This window comes from Carassius carassius, chromosome 23, assembly GCF_963082965.1.
Source record: "Carassius carassius chromosome 23, fCarCar2.1, whole genome shotgun sequence".
NCBI classification, from domain to species: Eukaryota; Metazoa; Chordata; class Actinopteri; order Cypriniformes; family Cyprinidae; genus Carassius; species Carassius carassius.
In genome coordinates, this window is record NC_081777.1 from 2,637,648 (window position 1) to 2,655,040 (window position 17,393).

The 17,393-nt window shown below is 38.9% G+C and overlaps 1 protein-coding gene across 8 annotated transcripts in view; it reads right to left on the reverse strand.

The window, feature by feature from the left end:
* The window catches only part of LOC132101206 (Friend leukemia integration 1 transcription factor-like), a 29,373-nt gene extending 12,220 nt beyond the window's left edge, over window positions 1-17,153 (reverse strand). Inside the window, exons 1-5 of one of the 8 annotated variants that reach the window (XM_059505948.1) lie at window positions 17,021-17,153; window positions 14,493-14,580; window positions 6,275-6,486; window positions 6,031-6,182; window positions 5,157-5,360 (exon numbers count right to left, since the gene is read on the reverse strand). In XM_059505948.1, the coding sequence (XP_059361931.1) occupies window positions 5,157-5,360; window positions 6,031-6,182; window positions 6,275-6,486; window positions 14,493-14,537 (613 nt within the window). In that variant the 5' untranslated portion in view covers window positions 14,538-14,580; window positions 17,021-17,153. Of the gene's footprint in view, window positions 1-5,156; window positions 5,361-6,030; window positions 6,186-6,274; window positions 6,487-10,178; window positions 10,391-10,868; window positions 11,000-14,465; window positions 14,581-17,020 lie in introns of those variants that run through there. The other 7 variants (XM_059505946.1, XM_059505951.1, XM_059505947.1 and 4 more) reach the window with 7 other exon arrangements.
* Between the last annotated feature and the right edge of the window lie 240 nt (window positions 17,154-17,393).

The following is a 17,393-nucleotide window of genomic DNA, read 5'->3' on the forward strand; positions in this document are numbered from 1 at the left end:
AGTTTATAACCATGTAATTACATATTAGTTACACAGCAACAAGTGAACAGTGCATATTCCATTACAAGAAACTTCTTCTAGCAATAACCATTTATCTCTGATTCTCACCGTTCATTTCTTTTCACGCAAGCTGTTCAGTTTTGTCATTACAATCCAAACACAATCTACACTTCGGACAGAGAGAGGCATTCATGTGCAGTCCGAGAGTGTTTCCAGTGAGCACTCTCTTAATTTGAGCTGCTTTAACTCATAAATCAGAGCAAAAGAAAACAAGAGGAAAATTGCACTGACGAAACCTGAGTCTTCCTATGGAAGGAGGGCTGATGGTTATAGCAGTGGGATTCTCTGTTCTTCTGAATGAGGAATCAGAAGGGATAACATTCAGCATTTCTTTGTTCTTTGATCAGCTCAGAGAAGATAGCAGGGTGTTTTAATGAAGGTGTGAGTGTGTTTAAGTATGTTTTATGCAAGAAAGAGAAAGCACTGAACACATATTTTAACCTCCAGGCCCCTAAACCCCCCAAAGCGATGCCTTTGGGGCCACAGAACAGGGCAGTCTTTGTGTGGGGTGCGATCCCCTCACAGCAACCAAAGACTGCTGTTCCCATACAAGAATAACCCCCACACATCCACGTGGAAGAGAGGGAGAAACTTGTACAGAAAAACCAGCATGAACAACACATCAGGGCTGAAGTGAAGGAAAGTTCTGTGCATCCTTGTGAGTTTTACGTGTGCTAATGTTTTTGTGATCCATGTTGCTCCCCTGAAGCTTTTGAAGTTTCATCTTTTACACTGAAAAAAGCGAGCGTGAAATTTTGAAGCAGAAATAATAATTTCTTGCAAAATGTGCACGAATAATCTTTAAACTTCAATAAATGCATTAATTAAAATAATTATCTATTGTTCTATCACTCCTTCTGTAAAATCAAACCACATAATATGCTTTTCCAGTCAAAAAAATGTAACCTGAAATTTAACTAATTTTTAATCTAAATTCAGGTCCTTTGATCTATTTTTCCATTTATTTTCAAATTTATTTCTATTTTCATCTTTCTTGCTTTCTTTCTTTGTTTCTTTCTTTCTTTCTTTCTTTCTTCTTCAACTTTTAAACAGTAAAATTTTGCTTTTCTAGTAAAATAATACAGTCCTATGAATTGAAATGCAGTTCTTTACATTCAAATTCAAATTGCAATTGCTACCTCAATTCAAATATGAATTAAATTTAGGAATTTCATTCAAAAGCATTCTTAATTTACTTCTTTATGCAGTTTTTTCCACCATAATTTTAAATATATATTTTTTAATTCTATATTTCTTTTGTTCTGTCATTTTTGTTCGTAAACTTTTAACACTTTCAAACAAGCAAAATGACCTTTGTGTTTGCTACCGCAATTCTAATTTTAAGTCAAAAAGAATTCTTAATTCAGTTGTTTTTATTTTTTTTCCCAACTATTTTTAGTTATTATTATAAATGTACTATTTATTTATAGTTCTACACAGTATTGCACTATATGTATTGTTCTATTTTTCAAGTCAAAATTAGTCATATTAATGTCTTTGATTTTTAACTTCATGTGTCTACATCCTTGGGTTGCTTGGCACCAAATTTATCTAGAATATCTGACCAACAGCAAAGTCAAAACAAAACCTCGTCCAGCACAATCGAGCTCCAGCAGCAGTTCCTATTCACCAGCTCTGCATCTTCAGCTCGTTCTGATGCGTGTGTGTGTGTGTGTGTGTGTGTGTGTGTGTTTGTGTACTGTATGATTCAGCGTTTGCTTACAGTTTGGCCAGAGGCGGGACTCGACCCTGCCCTGCTCCGCTGTGTATAAGCAACGACACGGAGGAATGTTAATCAGACTCTATGTAAACACCACAGCATGTACACAGATGTGTATGAAATGATTACGCTGCCGACTGTCAGACTGGAAAACAGCGAGCCGATGGATGTGTGTGTGTGTGTGTGTGTGTGTGTGCTCTTGTTTTTGTGTCATATCAGGACACTCTGTATAATGACATGGGTATGACACAGGTATTACAAGGAGAGGGTGACTTATGAGGACATAACCCATGTCCCCATTTTTCAAAACGCTTATAAATCATACAGAATGAGTTTTTTTGAGAAAGTAAAAATGCACAAAGTTTCCTGTGAGGGTTAGGGTTAGGTGTAGGGTTGGTGTAGGGCCAGAGAATATACAGTTTGTACAGTATAAAAACCATTACACCTATGGGATGAACACACTTTACACAAAAACAAACGTGTGCGTGTGTGTTTGTGTTACGAGAGGAAAGAGATCTTCTTTGGTTTAAAACTCTGAGGCCCGGGGCTCTAAAGAAATCTGTCTAGAAAACATATGGACCTACATACATGTACACATATGTAAACTACATAAAACATGGACCTCTTAGAGAGACAGTTCACCTAAAAAAATGTTCATTCTGTTATTTACTTATCCTCATGTTGTGGTTTATATTTTTAGAATGTTTCAACTTTTTGCTCAAATAAGATTGTAATTTTAACAGTAAAAACCTGTTAATTGGCTCACAGTGAGTTCCCTAACTCTAAAAACAGCAATATATCTTATGGGTAATTTCATGTAATTTTAAAGAAAATACATTGAAATTCACAGCTTTTTGGAAGTGAAAAAGAAAAATTCATCCTATAATTTACAGTGAAAAAAAAGAATTGCCTGTTTGATAGCTCACATGTTATTTATATATTTATTTATTTACGTTATATACATTTGTTTTTTTTTTCTTTAATTTTATCGCTTTTCCATTTCTGTTCTTAGGGTGGTTGTCAGCATAATTATTTTTTTTAAATAGAAATATATAATTATAATTATAATAATAAATCATTATTTCCATTATTATTATTATTATTATTATTATTATTATCATCTAGTGTTTTCTTAATATTTTTATTATTAATAATAATAATTCATTATTATTATTATTATTGTTATTATCGATATGGCAATAAATGACTTTTATTTTGAAAAGTGTGAAACTTTGCAAATGCAAATTTCCCAGAATTTAATTTAATTTAATTTAATTTAATTTAATTTAATTTAATTTAATTTAATTTAATTTAATTTAATTTAATTTAATTTAATTTAATTTAATGAAAATTGAATATTGAAAATTGAAAATCAATGGTTTTCAGTGGCTTGCTTTGGAACTTTGTTTTGGACCATTGTCATTAATTTTATGGACAAACAGAGAGACATTTTTGAAGATGTCTCCTTTGTGTTCCAGAAAGGAATAAAAAGTATAATATGAGGGCGAGTAAATGATTTGTGCTTAAAGTGTGTTTAAAGTCACAAACAGGTCAAAGGAACACAAATGTCTTCTGACTGAGAGTGAGGAGCCTCTGGTGGATGGACCACTGCTCTTATTAATATTTGATTTTGACTCGGGATGTGTTCCAAGGCAATACAAATGGTGTAGCGCAGGATTACGAACCATTTCTTCTGTTTCCAAAACACACAAGCTAAATCAAAGAAAGAGTGGAAGGCAGATCCACAATGCCCGGCGCATAAGCTCTAGCTCAGTCCTGAAGCAATCGTCCCTAATGAAACTCGAAAAAAAACACCTGACAGCACGCAGACAGGCCAGGCTCTGCCCTGCGACTCACAAAGGCTCTCTGTTATACTCTGTATGCAGGCCCACAGCTTGGCCACCAGCACAAAACCGTTGACACCCACGGAATAAAGTTCCAATTACCTCACAGCAGAATCCATCACTATTTTTTAAGGAGGACTGTTTTAACCGCTCAGCCCTGCTGTCATAATGTTTGGATGAGCCAGCTGCTGTCACCATCCCAGCAAATTGCATCTAAATGCAACCCTTCGGAGAATGCGTAGCTCTGTTTACCGACGCGATTCTCGTCCAAACAATTCACGCACAGATGTACGTGTTCTCCCGACAGTTCGCTTATAGATGGCACTGATGTTTTAAAGTGGATGAGTGGACTTAGTTTTCGCCCAAAGCTGTGGGATTCTAGTCAAAACATGCAGGGAAATAACATAAAAAATCCTTTGGAAGAGAAATTGGGCAAGATGCCTCTGTTGTAAATTAGGGATAAACTTTCCCGTGCAATGTGTAGGCAGGGGCCTCGCTGGCCGTCTCCTGAGGCCATGCACCTGGGCTTCATCTCTCTAAGTCTGGGGCCGAGAGCGCTCAGGGGGAGATGCTCTGGACGGGACGGTTGCTGAAATTCATAATCACTGCAACTCTGCCAAACCAAATGCATCCAGTAAAAGTCAAGCAGGTGGAGCGAGACAGGAGAACTCCCTACTAAAGCCTTCGAATGGAATAAAAAGTGAACGTAATGTGCAAACTATTAAAAAGCATGTTATAAAATATTGCTGTAAACTTGATCTCAGTGTGGTTTGAGTGACTGTGCCACGGCGTGGCTAAAAACAATGACAGCAGCCATGTGGAATAAACTAGGCTCTATTTCTTGCATGGATAGTCATGCATTAAACAGTTACAATTACTTCCAAACATTTTACTGTTGTGGTACAATTATTACAAGCTTTTCTAAATAGTTTGGGAACAATTTATTGGTCAGTTGCTTGGCACCTCATAAATAGTCATAAACAAAATATAACACTGCTCTAGAATGTCTTCGGGGTGATTTTTGATGAAATTGCAATTAAGTCATTAATCAGAAGTACACTTTTATACCTAATTTACCCCAAAGGGTGCTTATTAATACCTTAAACATATAAATTATTACCATTTGAAAGGGTATGCTCTCATAAAAAAGGTACAAAAGCTGTCACTGGAGCGGTACACTTTCAAAAGAAACAACTTTATACCTTATTTACGTCAAACAATTGCATTTTAGTCCCCACAATGTTCATGTTTGTACCTAAAGTGTACATATTAGTACCTGAATGGTGCATATAATTGGCATCCATTCAGTGACAGCTTTTTTTTTCACAGCTTTTGCCTCATTTCTATTCTGAGAGTGTGATAAAAATATATGTCTATTAGGGTTACAATATATTCTGACATCATAAAGCGAGGCATGGAAAAGCAGCATGTTACACATTTGAAGGCACAAAAACACTAAGAGAATGGCAGCAAAAGTCAAAAAGACCCAAATTAGCCAATCTCAAAGGAAAACAAATAGGTGGTGGACTTACTTTCCCTGAGGTAATTGAGATGTGAGAGCAGGACCTCCGTGTTATAGCCGCTGGTTAGTCTCAGGAAGTCCTCTTTGCTCATCTTGCAAAGTTCTTTTCCATCTGTGTTGTGGAACATGGCTGTGTCGATCTCCTGAAGACCATACTCTTTAATGGCCCAATCTAACCATTGCCGCACATGGTCTGGAGACCAGAGAGAAGGGTCTGAAATGGAAATAAAGTCACAAATTAGCTGGAGACTCAAGGATCAGATATGATTGGTTTATATCACCACTTCAATGTGAGGAGTGTGAAGAAGTGAGCAGATCTTCAATTGTCATTAACAGAAACATTCAGTATTTTCAGAGAAACAAAGTAATCATTCCTGCTTTATTAGTGGCTGCAAATTGAAATGCAAACATAATGACTGTTCCAAACACACAAAGGTCATGCATTATTATTAGTTTCGATATTCTCCAGCAACTTTTGTTAAGTTCAGATCATCATTAAGATTTTTTTGAAAATCAATTGCAATTTCAAAAAAAAAAAAAATATATATATATATATATATATATATATATAAACAAATAATGTGGAAGTCAATGGCTATCATCATCATTCTGCAAAATATCTTCTTTCGTGTCCAGCAGCTGAAATTCATACTGTGTTTGAACAATTTGAGGGTGACTATATACTGACAGATTTTTGTTTTTGGGGTGGGGGTGGGTTGTAAATAAAACAGGTTATTTGGAATATGTTTTAAAATTACAATTTCAGCCTTTCTAATTTCATATTTAAATCATATCAATTTGCGTGAAAGTTTCTACATCGTTTTTTCAAGTTAAATGTGTGGCTCTATAAATGCAGCATCGCCGACGAGGCGAAGTGTGAATACCTGCTGGGACGATGACTCTCCTCTCATTGGTTGTCATGTTTGGGGGCGGAGCACACTTCTCATCCATGTAGCCAGTATAGCTCATTTGAGATGCGTCGGTCCCACCCACCATTTTATTGCATTTACCCACACTGCAGTCCACCGGGGACTCTCTGCTAGAGAGAAATAGCAGAGTCAGAACACTTGTTGCTTACTAATGCTTATTTCAGACAGAACAACTCAAGAACACAAAATAATGCCATACCTGGATCCATTGATGTGGTCATACTCTCGCTTGACGTGAACCCGGCCGGGCTGGCTGATCCACTCCTGCTGAGGGGCGATAGGGTTGATCTTGTGAGGCTGACCGTAGTCCTGTGCGCCGGACGCAGTCATGTCTGTCTTGGGTAAGGGAGCAGCAGCAGCGTACGGAGGCTCAAACAGAGACTGGTCTTCACTCACTACTGACAGCGCCTCCTGGAGGAGACAACGGGCCCAACACTGTATCACTGTTTCTCATTAAAGCACAGAGCAAATGATAAATGGCTTTCAGTTCATCATGTTTAACCAGAATTAAGCTGAACAAATTGTAAATTGTTTCTTGCTGAAGGGCATAATCACAGATGCTGGGTGCAAATGAAGCAGTGCAATTGATTGCTAACACATAGCCACACCACTGCTACGCATACAGGAAAAATGGCTTGAAGTCAACAAGGAATGCAACTTGAGGATTTTTTTTCATTGAATTGCATAGAAAAATGAAGTCAGGTGGTTGAAGGGGAGGAGCTAAAAACAGGCATTTGTGATGTCAGCAGAAAGGAAATTAGTTTTGGAGGTGAACTAAGTTACTGTGTTCTGATAAAAGATCATAAATGCACATAAATGTCATTTAGCATTTAGGAGGTGAAGTTATTGTTTTTTGATACCCCCCCCCCCCCCCCAGTTTTCTGACACTAAGACCAGGAATGTGCATTACCAAGGTAAATAGGGTAATTTTGCTTTTTATGTTGACTTCAACAGTTGTCAGTATTATTGAGAATATAATAATCATTGTCATAATAATAATTACAGTTAACTGTCACAAAAAAAAAATCAACCGTTAACGTGACACTGACCACTTTAGTTTTAGAGAAGAATTTCAAGATGTGACTCAATAAGTAGAAGATTTCTCAGTCTTGTTCATGACTCATGTGTGAGACAGAACAGAGGCAGACAGATCTGTCCAGGGTCACTTCTACATTTGCTCTCATTGCAGGCGCTCAGCTGGGGTGATGTCGTTTTATTAAAGAAAACAAACGCAGCAGACAAGGCCCTCCGGAGAGAGCAGCGTCTACACGTGCATGTGATCGTCTCCATTCACATCTCAGTCAAACCTTTCTGAAAACAGTCGCAAAGATTTCCTGCAGTTATAAACATCTGTCAAACCCTTAACGTTCACTAAACTTTATCCTCAATAAATGCATGACCAAAATGAAGATATACAAACACAAGGCATTGAAAGATGTGAATCATTGTGGATTTCGAGAGCGAGTTTAAGTGAATGATTCTTCCTTGGCATCTCTTTATAGAAACAAAGCATGCAGCATCCAAACATCAAACTGAGTGCATTTCACAACTCATACTGCTGGTTTTACAGATTCAAACGAAATGGCAAAGGGGGTCATGGGACACTGTTTTAGCTATTCTTTATCCCTCTTTGGCTTTTGAACTTTGGTGACAGTCGTCATCAATTTGACCAGCGTCCCGTGGACAGTATCGGGGCGACCCACAGCAGCAGCCTGTGCCATGATAAGTATGGCAGAGCTAAGGAATGCCTTCATGGTGCCAGATAAGACCAGAGCTGCTATTATGACTGTTACACGTTACTTACACGCAGACATATCAGGCTCCACCATATAATTCATGATTGGCAGTCAGTCGTTCCCAAGATTACAGAGGGTTGTAAAAATAGGAAAATCTAATTCCACACTCATGTCCGTATATATGTACAGACAGGCTTGTCAAAAGGCGAAATTCCTTCATCTCTATGAAACAGAGAGCTAGGCGATGGTCACAGTACAAGTGCAAGTTTCTTCTTACAATGAGGCTAAAATACTCACAAAGGTGCTATTTTCCTTAGGCTATAAATTGGCCGTGTCTACATGGCTCGCTTAAACCGTCCAGAACCACAGGCTGGTTTGGTGTTGTAGATTTATGGTGAGGTACGCCAACAGCTGAACATGCTGCATAAATAATACATTATGCTACCGTATGTTATTATTCTCACCAGGAAAAGTAATTTAGAATAAGTTCATATTAGAATTCTAACAGACAACTTAATCATAATGGGCCGTCCCGAAGAAGATGCGTCATTCAGTCAGGATGTGCGGACCCCCTTAAAAGCACAGTGCTATTTTATACAGAACGCATTCCTGTCTTTTGTTTCAGGAGGAAAAGGAAACCTGACAGGAAACCAGATTGTGTGGAACAGGAAGTACCCGTGGATTGAAACCCCCCCCCCCCACCCCCCTCATTGTCGACCTAAGTTTACAGTTCAGAAACGGATCAAGACAGCTATAGGTGTCAAATTGCAATTAAAAAACACTATAGATTCCTCTAGATTTCACGAATACTACTGTAGACACAGTACAGTACTAATATTTAATGGCTGTGTTTGAAAATTATTGAGGGTCGCACTTTATAGTAGGTTTTTTTTATAAACCATATTATTTTTTAACTTTAAGGCATGTTAGGGAAAGGTTATTGTTAGGCTCATACGACAAAGTACAGACATATCTAAATGTTATGTTTTTAATATTTAAAAACACACAAACATTATCTCTCTCTCTCTATATACATATATATTTATATTACTTTACATAAATTAACAAAGTACAGACAAAGTGTCTAACATATTTGTTATGAGTGTTTTTATGTGTTTTGTATATTAATATAAATAATACACAATTATTAAAATATACAAAACCACACAACCATTATCCTATATATTATCTTAACTGAGATATGATTTAGTACAGTAGTTAACTACAAAGAACGATTTATTTATGTGTTGACATTGTAATAATAATAATAATAAATTGTGACATTAATAATACGATTTATTTATTTATTCATTGTCATTTTTAACAGCCAATCAAACAGTACTGATCATATAATAATAAAAAAACACTATGTTTTTATTCGTAATGCCCTGCAGCAAGGACTGTACGCTCTTTGAAGGAGTTTTGCTGCATTAAAACCAGCTCTTTTTCTGTCCCCAGTCACCCCAGCGCAGTCGAAACAGTCTATTTAACATGATACAATCTAACACAAGCATGATGTGTACGGCCCCAAACATATACCACACCCAAAACCACTTATATGACCGCAGAAATAAGGAGTGTTTAAATCTGCAGCCCTCCCCTCCACACAAGAGTCAATAATCAATCAGTGATCTGATGCTCAGAAATAACTATTTCATTCAAATACTGATAGCTGTTTTTAATCAGAGATTCGATGTGTGGATTATTCTTATTATAAATATAAAACTATCGAAAATGCAACAAATAATCGTGTGGACCACACAAACAATAATAATTTGTAATCGCAACCCATTCAGGAATATTGTGCATTAATTATTATTAGTTATCAGAAGAAGGGAACGAGTGTGGAGTAATATTTTATTGTGGGTGGGCTCGGCGTTTGAACTATATGAATGGATGGAAAACCTCGGCACGGTGCCACTCCAATTGCGCAGCCACATCTCCAGCCTAAAGCTGTATGATTTACACACACTACTGCACTGCATTCACACGCATACACGCGCCACGGTATGCTGAAAACACAAGGCAGCCTCGTCGAGCTCCGGACTTTCGCTATTCTAATCCTAAAACCCAGATTCCCCTTTCTCCTTTACTCCAGCACAAACAGCGGCTCTATAGCCCGTGCGTTTTTACGAGCGTCCGAGTGTGTGTAGAACCCATCTGGACGCTCGGGTGCTCCGCGATAGTTTTCAACTTCCAACAAAGTTTCGACGAAAAGGAAAAGGAAACTTGGAGAGAGAAAGAGAGAGAGCGAGAAGAGGAAAGCGTTGCTCGGAGCGGCTGAAAAGTCCCAGACAGGCAGAACTACAGGCGTCTAAGCTCTCAAACTCTGTCCATCTCTGAAAGATCCCTCTCATCCACTCTTACCTTAATAGTTCCGTCCATTTTGCGCAATTTTCAGTGGAGCCCGACAATATTCCAAACATGACACGCGTCTGAATTAATTCCAGATCTCGATATGTGGCGGAGAGACAGAGACAGTTTCGCCGGATGGTTTTTTCCTCTAAATTTGGGAAGTGAAGTCACTGCGCTGGAGAAGGAAGCCGTGTATGTGTGTGTGTGTGTGTGTGTGTGCGTGCGTGCGTGCGTGCGTGTGTGTGTGTGTGTGTGTGTGTGTGTGTATCCCTGGCCCTGCCTTCATTACGGCAGGATATTTGTCCCGAGAAGATAAGACACCAAAACAATAGTGTTTCTTTCCTTTCTACATGTTTTCGCCTGGAAATATTTACAGAACGCCTGCCAGCACTTTACGTTTGTTGCGCTTTTTCCGTCATTAAAGTAGCTAGCCTACGAGATTTGATAGAAGCATGAATGCATCGAATGTATGTAACAAAAAAAATAAAAAAATAAATAAATAAATAATAATAATAACAAATCTCAAATAGCCAAACAAATTAGATAAAGCTGATACAAATACAAAAAATAATAATAAATACATCTGGTTGACTTTTTACATGAATGGATCATACGAGATCGAGTAAACCTATAAACTATGAAATGATGTCAAAATATTAGGATTGGAGTTCCGGTATAAAGAAAAGCACGAACTGGATCTACCTATAGTGAAGTGAAGAATGTGATGAGTCTGTCCGGACTTCTTTCGCTGCAAAAACGGGTTTCCATTAATAAAACCGCAGCCCGCAGCGCAGTCTGTCTGCTCCACACGTGTGCGCGCCTCTGAATGCACACGAGCAGCATTTCTCCAGCGACAGACTGTAGGCTATGGACCATACTGAGAGGCTGATACCTCTCGTGTGCTGGCTGTTCGACATTTCGCAAAATCAGTAACACATGGCCTCACATATTTAATATCTTCACGGGAAATGAGGGGAATCGTCTCTATTCCTGACTACATACTGTACATTAAATATTTAGGCTACTTTCATCCTGGAAAAGAACTGAAAATCGTACCATTATTTATCACGATAAAAAATGTAAATAAAATAAAAAACACAGATTTTTGAAGTGCCAAACAAATCTATTTTGCACCAGTATTGTATGGTTATAATACATTTATATTATTTTGAATACCTTGCTTGTAATTGCCTTTTCCAAATGCAGAGTCAGTCTCCACCCCCTACTTTTTATTTATTCCCCCCGGTGCGCTCTGTTACCCAGCGCCCTCTAGACGCGCAGCCAGCCCAAAACGTGACCAGACCCCCGGATCCTGAGACCCCCTGACCGAGAGGGCCATGCCTAGGGGAGCGAGACTGAGTCTGCGCCGGCTGGCTTGCACGGTTCGCGACATGGGGGTCTAGAGGGGGGAGAGGCCCCCTCGAGAGCGCCACATCTGGATCCTGCTAGGGGTCAAGGCTTCTCCTGCCTGAGGCCTGCACAGTAATTAACGGAGACACCTTGTTTAACCATTTCGAGTCAGGGCCCCTCTCTCGCGCACAAAACAACAGTGGCTTTTCTTTCATTCAAATAAACGGCGTTGGCATATATTAATCAATTTCTGTGTTCTGGATTCTTGGGGAAGGTGAAGGATGGTGACAAAGCAGAAAGATGGAAATTGTGTTTTGGTGCGTACGACCCATTTAGGCTGCCCACTATTATTTATGGCCGAGTAATACAGATTTGGATCATCATATCAGGTTATTTATTTATTTTATTTTTTTATTTTTTGGGGACATGTGCATGCGAGTTGCAGTGGAAGGGTGGACATAATTTCACAGAGCGTGGGACTTGATAGCTGAAACATATGTTTCCCTAGAGGGGCCGCTTAGACTCCACCATTCTTTTAATTAAAACACCATTATCTCTGAGCGCATGACGAGACGGAGATCTGGTGGAGAGGGGTCACTAATGACAGTATAATTATGTTTTATGGTCTCCATTTCGATTATTATAAATGAGACGTCCCTTTACTTGAGACTAAACTATATATCAGATAAACAGTGAACACAAGCGTTTCATTCAAAATTACGAACTGCATTTGTGGTGGATTAAAGCAAAGAATTGATATGGTCTAGTAGATCGGTATGATATTCCTTGTTTGATGACAACAATTTAGACATCATCTGCTTATCTAAACCAAGGCTGTTTTCACATACAGTGCGTTCTCAACTCTCAAGATGTAATGATAACTTGTCCAGAAAAAAAAAGTTTTATTTATGGAGCAAACATCTTCATTAAATCTAGAAAAATCAGCCTCTTTTCCCGCGTGGAACTTGCCCAGGTCATTACGAGTCCAGCGTTAACAAACATTTTGGAAGGCCAATAAACAGATGCATGTTGGTTTATGTAGTGAGCCACAGAACATCTGGCTCGACGCTGGAGCTTGACAGCCAGGCATTTCTCCCAACCACGACCTGTGGGAAGCCAGTGGCCTAACGCTACTGGAAAAACCCTGAAGTGCTGGAGTAAGACTAACCCAGACAGAGACCAGAGGCTTCCTCAACTTCAAAAGGAAGAAAGAAGAAAAAACTGTGTGGGAGCAACATGTTAAATGGACTTTCGATCATACAATTACTTAATGGGCTACAAGTATATACCAATTTTATAGATCCTATCTATCTATCTATCTATCTATCTATCTATCTATCTATCTATCTATCTATCTATCTATCTATCTATCTATCTATCTGTAGTTTTGCGAAAAATATTAGAGCGGCGCTGTCTGAGGCATCGTGGTTCTCAGGTTTCTCAAGACCGTCACGCGCCCTTTTCTTCTCACGCGCGAGGAATAATACGAACATCGAAAATCGTCTGGCCTCCTGCTCCGGGCCATAATTAATTAGAGATTTGTTTTTATTGGAAAGCCCCAGTCTCGCCCGGCCTTGACCAAACAAAAACCTAACCCGTGGCTTCGCCTGAATGAAGCTGAATATTTCTCCCAAACTGGCTTTTCTTGAGGAGCGGTGAGGTAAACCCACTTTCCCGCTCAAATTCTGCCCGCCAGCAACAAAACCCAAATATGACCGTTTATCTGCAGCGCGAATTAAAGAGGGGGAGGGGCACATATTTGCGGAAACATTTCTGGAACAAATTCGTTAAATATTTGTCACATTTGACCAAAACAAAAACTAGGGTTTGGTTTTATTACACATATACAGACACACCCAAACAATGTTTACAAATAAGTATAAATAAAAAAAAAATCATAAGATAGGACAACAAACATATTTCCAGAGACTTCTATTGCTCCATTTTATTGTTGTTTAGACGTGGCCCAGCTCCACTGCCACGCAGCGCACTATTTATTATTCAGTCTGTGGAGAGAAAGCTGGATTTCAAAGAGAAGGTTTTCCCTCTACATTCCTGCGCAGCTAATGTCTCGAAACAAATCGAGGACTGTTCGTGGGACTGTGAAACGCAGCCCCTCTGTGGAGGAACACAAACTATAGCGTCTGCATGAAAAGCTCCCTTATGCAGGGGGCAATAAGTCTCCATAACATAACAACTCGGCTCTGGAAAGTATGCTGATTGTAAAGATATAATGAATGACTTTAGCAGGCACAATACTTCATTTTCATGGCTCTGTCTTTGCGCTCTGCACTAAGCCTTTTGATACATTAAAGTTATTGCTGTGGCACTCCGCCATAAATAACCATCCAAATATGCCAATGTACCTTTCACCTTCTAGAAGAACGAACAGTGATAATACAACATACCTTTCATAAAGAAGCAGACTATATAAAGTGAGCGATCAGTAGAAGTGCCACAATCAATGTGGGCTTATATATACCCATCTGAGAGATTCCTGACACAGTTCGAGTTCTGGAAACTTCCCTATGCATGGTTGGTCGAACTTAGTTCATGCTAAAACAGATGTCTGCCATTTGCAATGTTTACATTCTTTAAGACCATGTCAAGAGAGAGAGAGAGAGAGAGAAGCACCACGTCGAATACAATAATGTGCAATAAGTAACATTTGTGAAGGTCAGAGATGGCCTGTCCATTCGTTCAATGGCCAGATCAAATTTAAGACTAAGCTAGACAGACAGTGTACACTCTCCCAGATGTGTTGTAAACCAATTAAATCATTAGTCAAACTAAATGGTCTTCATTCTGTAGGCTACCACCCATTTGAAGTCAAATATGGCGAGAGGTGAATCCGGAAAACCGCGTTTGAACAAGCCATTTACATCAGTCATCAGCTGGGAAGAGGAAAAAGGCCATTTAGAAGTTCCACTCTGTTTCCTCCGACATTACCTGCTCGTAGTGACGATGCTGTCTTACCTTGACGTAAGACGACGTGTCGGGGACGGTCTGAAACATTTTCATTGGACAGAGAGCCCGGAAATGTGTGATGTTCACTTCACGGCCCCTTTAAAAACACAAATCCACAGGTCACCTTAGAGGAAGCTGGAGTGTACCCAGTGCACAAAAATTGATAATAATAAAAATAATAATAATAATAATTAGGCCTATAATAATAATAATAATAATTACAATAAAAATAAATACATAAATAAAAAGCTAATTTAACCGAATTGTTTCTTAATTCTGACTTTATTACGGCCGACGCAACAAGACAACTGACCCAAATTAAGCTCTAAAATTTTATTTTATTTCAGGTTTTATCCGCTAAATTCCGAACATTTTAAAGAGCAAACGAATCCATCGAATATCTCTTAGCCATTCATTAATTCCCGTCTCTCCCAAATCAGCACAAAACCATTTTATTTATTTCTTTCTCCGAATTACGCGGATTCTCCTCCGTGAATATAGCCTGTTTCCTTTCGCCATGCCAGTACTTCTCAAAATTGATTTCCCTATCAGATTCTACGAAATGCATTTCCTCGTGCCATACAGTGATAGCTTCCTGTAGAAAAAAAGAGAAGCTCGTTTACCTGCATTCTCTGTGTTTACCTGCAGAGAAAGTGTAAAGCGGCGCAGCAGTTCTAGTGAATAAAATGGGAACGTTGGTTTCCAATTAAACCACATCCAGTAATCTAAACAGAGAGGTCAGATCTGGTGCATGAGCTTATACGAGCGGCACGAATGGACAGAGCTGCATTTATTCCTTTAAGAAGTGTAGCCTATACTTTTCATCCCTCCAGAGAGATTTAAAAACCGGGTTTTTTTTTTAATTGACTGCACACACAGGCCTCCATTTCATGCAGTATTTTAACTAAAGGTGGCAGTACAGTATACTAATAATAACAATTATTATTTGTATTAGTATTATTTTGCTTTTCATATTTAAAATCAGTTAACCTATACATGTTTTGCGTTTCTCTTTCCAGTTCTTCATCTTTCGTTCTTGTATGTGTTTATATGATAAGGCTATCTGAGATAAGTCAATTTGTGAAGTGTATAGGCCCAGCCCCCTTCACGTTCGGGACAGCCACATGTTGAAACACTTTTCGTTTTAATAAGTGAAGCTTGCAAAGTCTCGGGTGAAAGGGCAGCTCGGGGACGGTGTCTTTCGCCTTTCCTTCGGCGTGCAATTACAGAGCAGACTGGCACGAGCATTATTTAACATTCCACAGCAGTTCAGCAGCACTATGAAAATAACTGATGGCCATATCAAAACACTGCATTTTCACAACTTTATTTCTCGCAAACCGTCCTGATGTGTGCACTGACCACTGACACAGTCTTAAAATTTATTTACCATTCTACAAAGGCTATGCTAATCATTTAAATAAGGATTTATCAGAACAGCGGAGTTTTCTGCACCCTGATGTAGGCTAATAAAGAAACTAGTTCCAAGGTAGCTTTATTATTATTATTTATTTGTAATTTTTTAACACAGTAAAACACCAAATGGCTTTTCTCAAACAATTCAGCCTACTTTCCCGAACAATCGCTGTGAAAACATTCATTATTCATGCATCATTATGTAGCTATAAAATAATTCTTGCTTCACTCCACTTGTTGAAATAATTTATTTCAGTTCAAGTTTTTAGTGTCAATACGACTTTCTTCACCGCTAATTAAAATGAAAATGATTTAAAGGTGTAGGCTATAGCCTTTATGAATGTAGGTTGTCACTTTGGTTCCACTTAAAATTGCAATTCAGCTTGGGTTGTAACTGCATATAACTAATGAGAACTTTTTTTAAAATCATTTTGTGCATAAAGTTTCAAGCTAAATAGTTGTCTACGTGTTTGCACACTTCACATTAGTTTGAGTAACATAACAATATGTCGGACGCATGCGTAAGTGCAACATGGTAATAAAGGAAATTAAAAGACATTTCGTCAGTTGTCTGCCTTTGCGATGGGGGATGAGATGTTGCCATGTCGATACCTTAACACACTGACCGTGATGGATAAATCAGGAGTCTTATAATTCGCTCGATTTATATTCGCAGCGTCAGACCTCGGGCTCCTGCGGGCTCCTGCCTCATAAACTTTCCCAAATGCATCCAATTTCTAAACGGTAAAAGAGCATAGAATTCCGCATCTGTGGCCAATTAAGTGACTGGAGGCTCAACAGGACTGTTAAGTAACTGCATCGCCTCTCCTCCGAAGAGGACCGAGAGCGTCTAGTGTTTCACTCGAAGCGTGTTCGTGTTATCCGTCAAACAGCGTCTCTCTCGACTGTCAACACGCTGGAAACCAGCAACGAAGCGACATACCAAAGTGGACAAGGAACTCAAATCATTCGCCTATGAAAAGTAGTTCCACGTGCGTAAGTTTTTATCCCGGGAACGAAACAAGGATTGCAGAGAGACGAAAACTTTCTGGTCAAACTAAAATCAGAAAGAACACATGCTCAACTTTTGCAGCGCTTAACCTCAAACACAGAATGCTCACCTGTCTCGTGTCTGTCACAGGATATTTCTGGATATTTCTCTTTCCCAGTCTTAAATAATTAGTCCCGTCTATGAGAAAGTGATTGTCATGGATAAGTGTGAGTCATGTGGAGGAGGCGTGACAGGAGGAGAGGAGGGATGTATGGGGAAAGAGAGATGGAGAGCCAATGAGAGAGCACGAGCTCACCCTGAACATCCACTGAACCGTCAAATAAGGGAGATCGGACTGAAATGAGCACAGCACCATAAAAGAGAACGAGAGAAGGGGGAAAGCGTCAAGAATACTGGAAAACATCCGAATAATTCCTGCAGATACAGGCAAACATTCAAAAGACAATTTGAAAGTTTGACAATTTCGTTCATTCATTCACTTG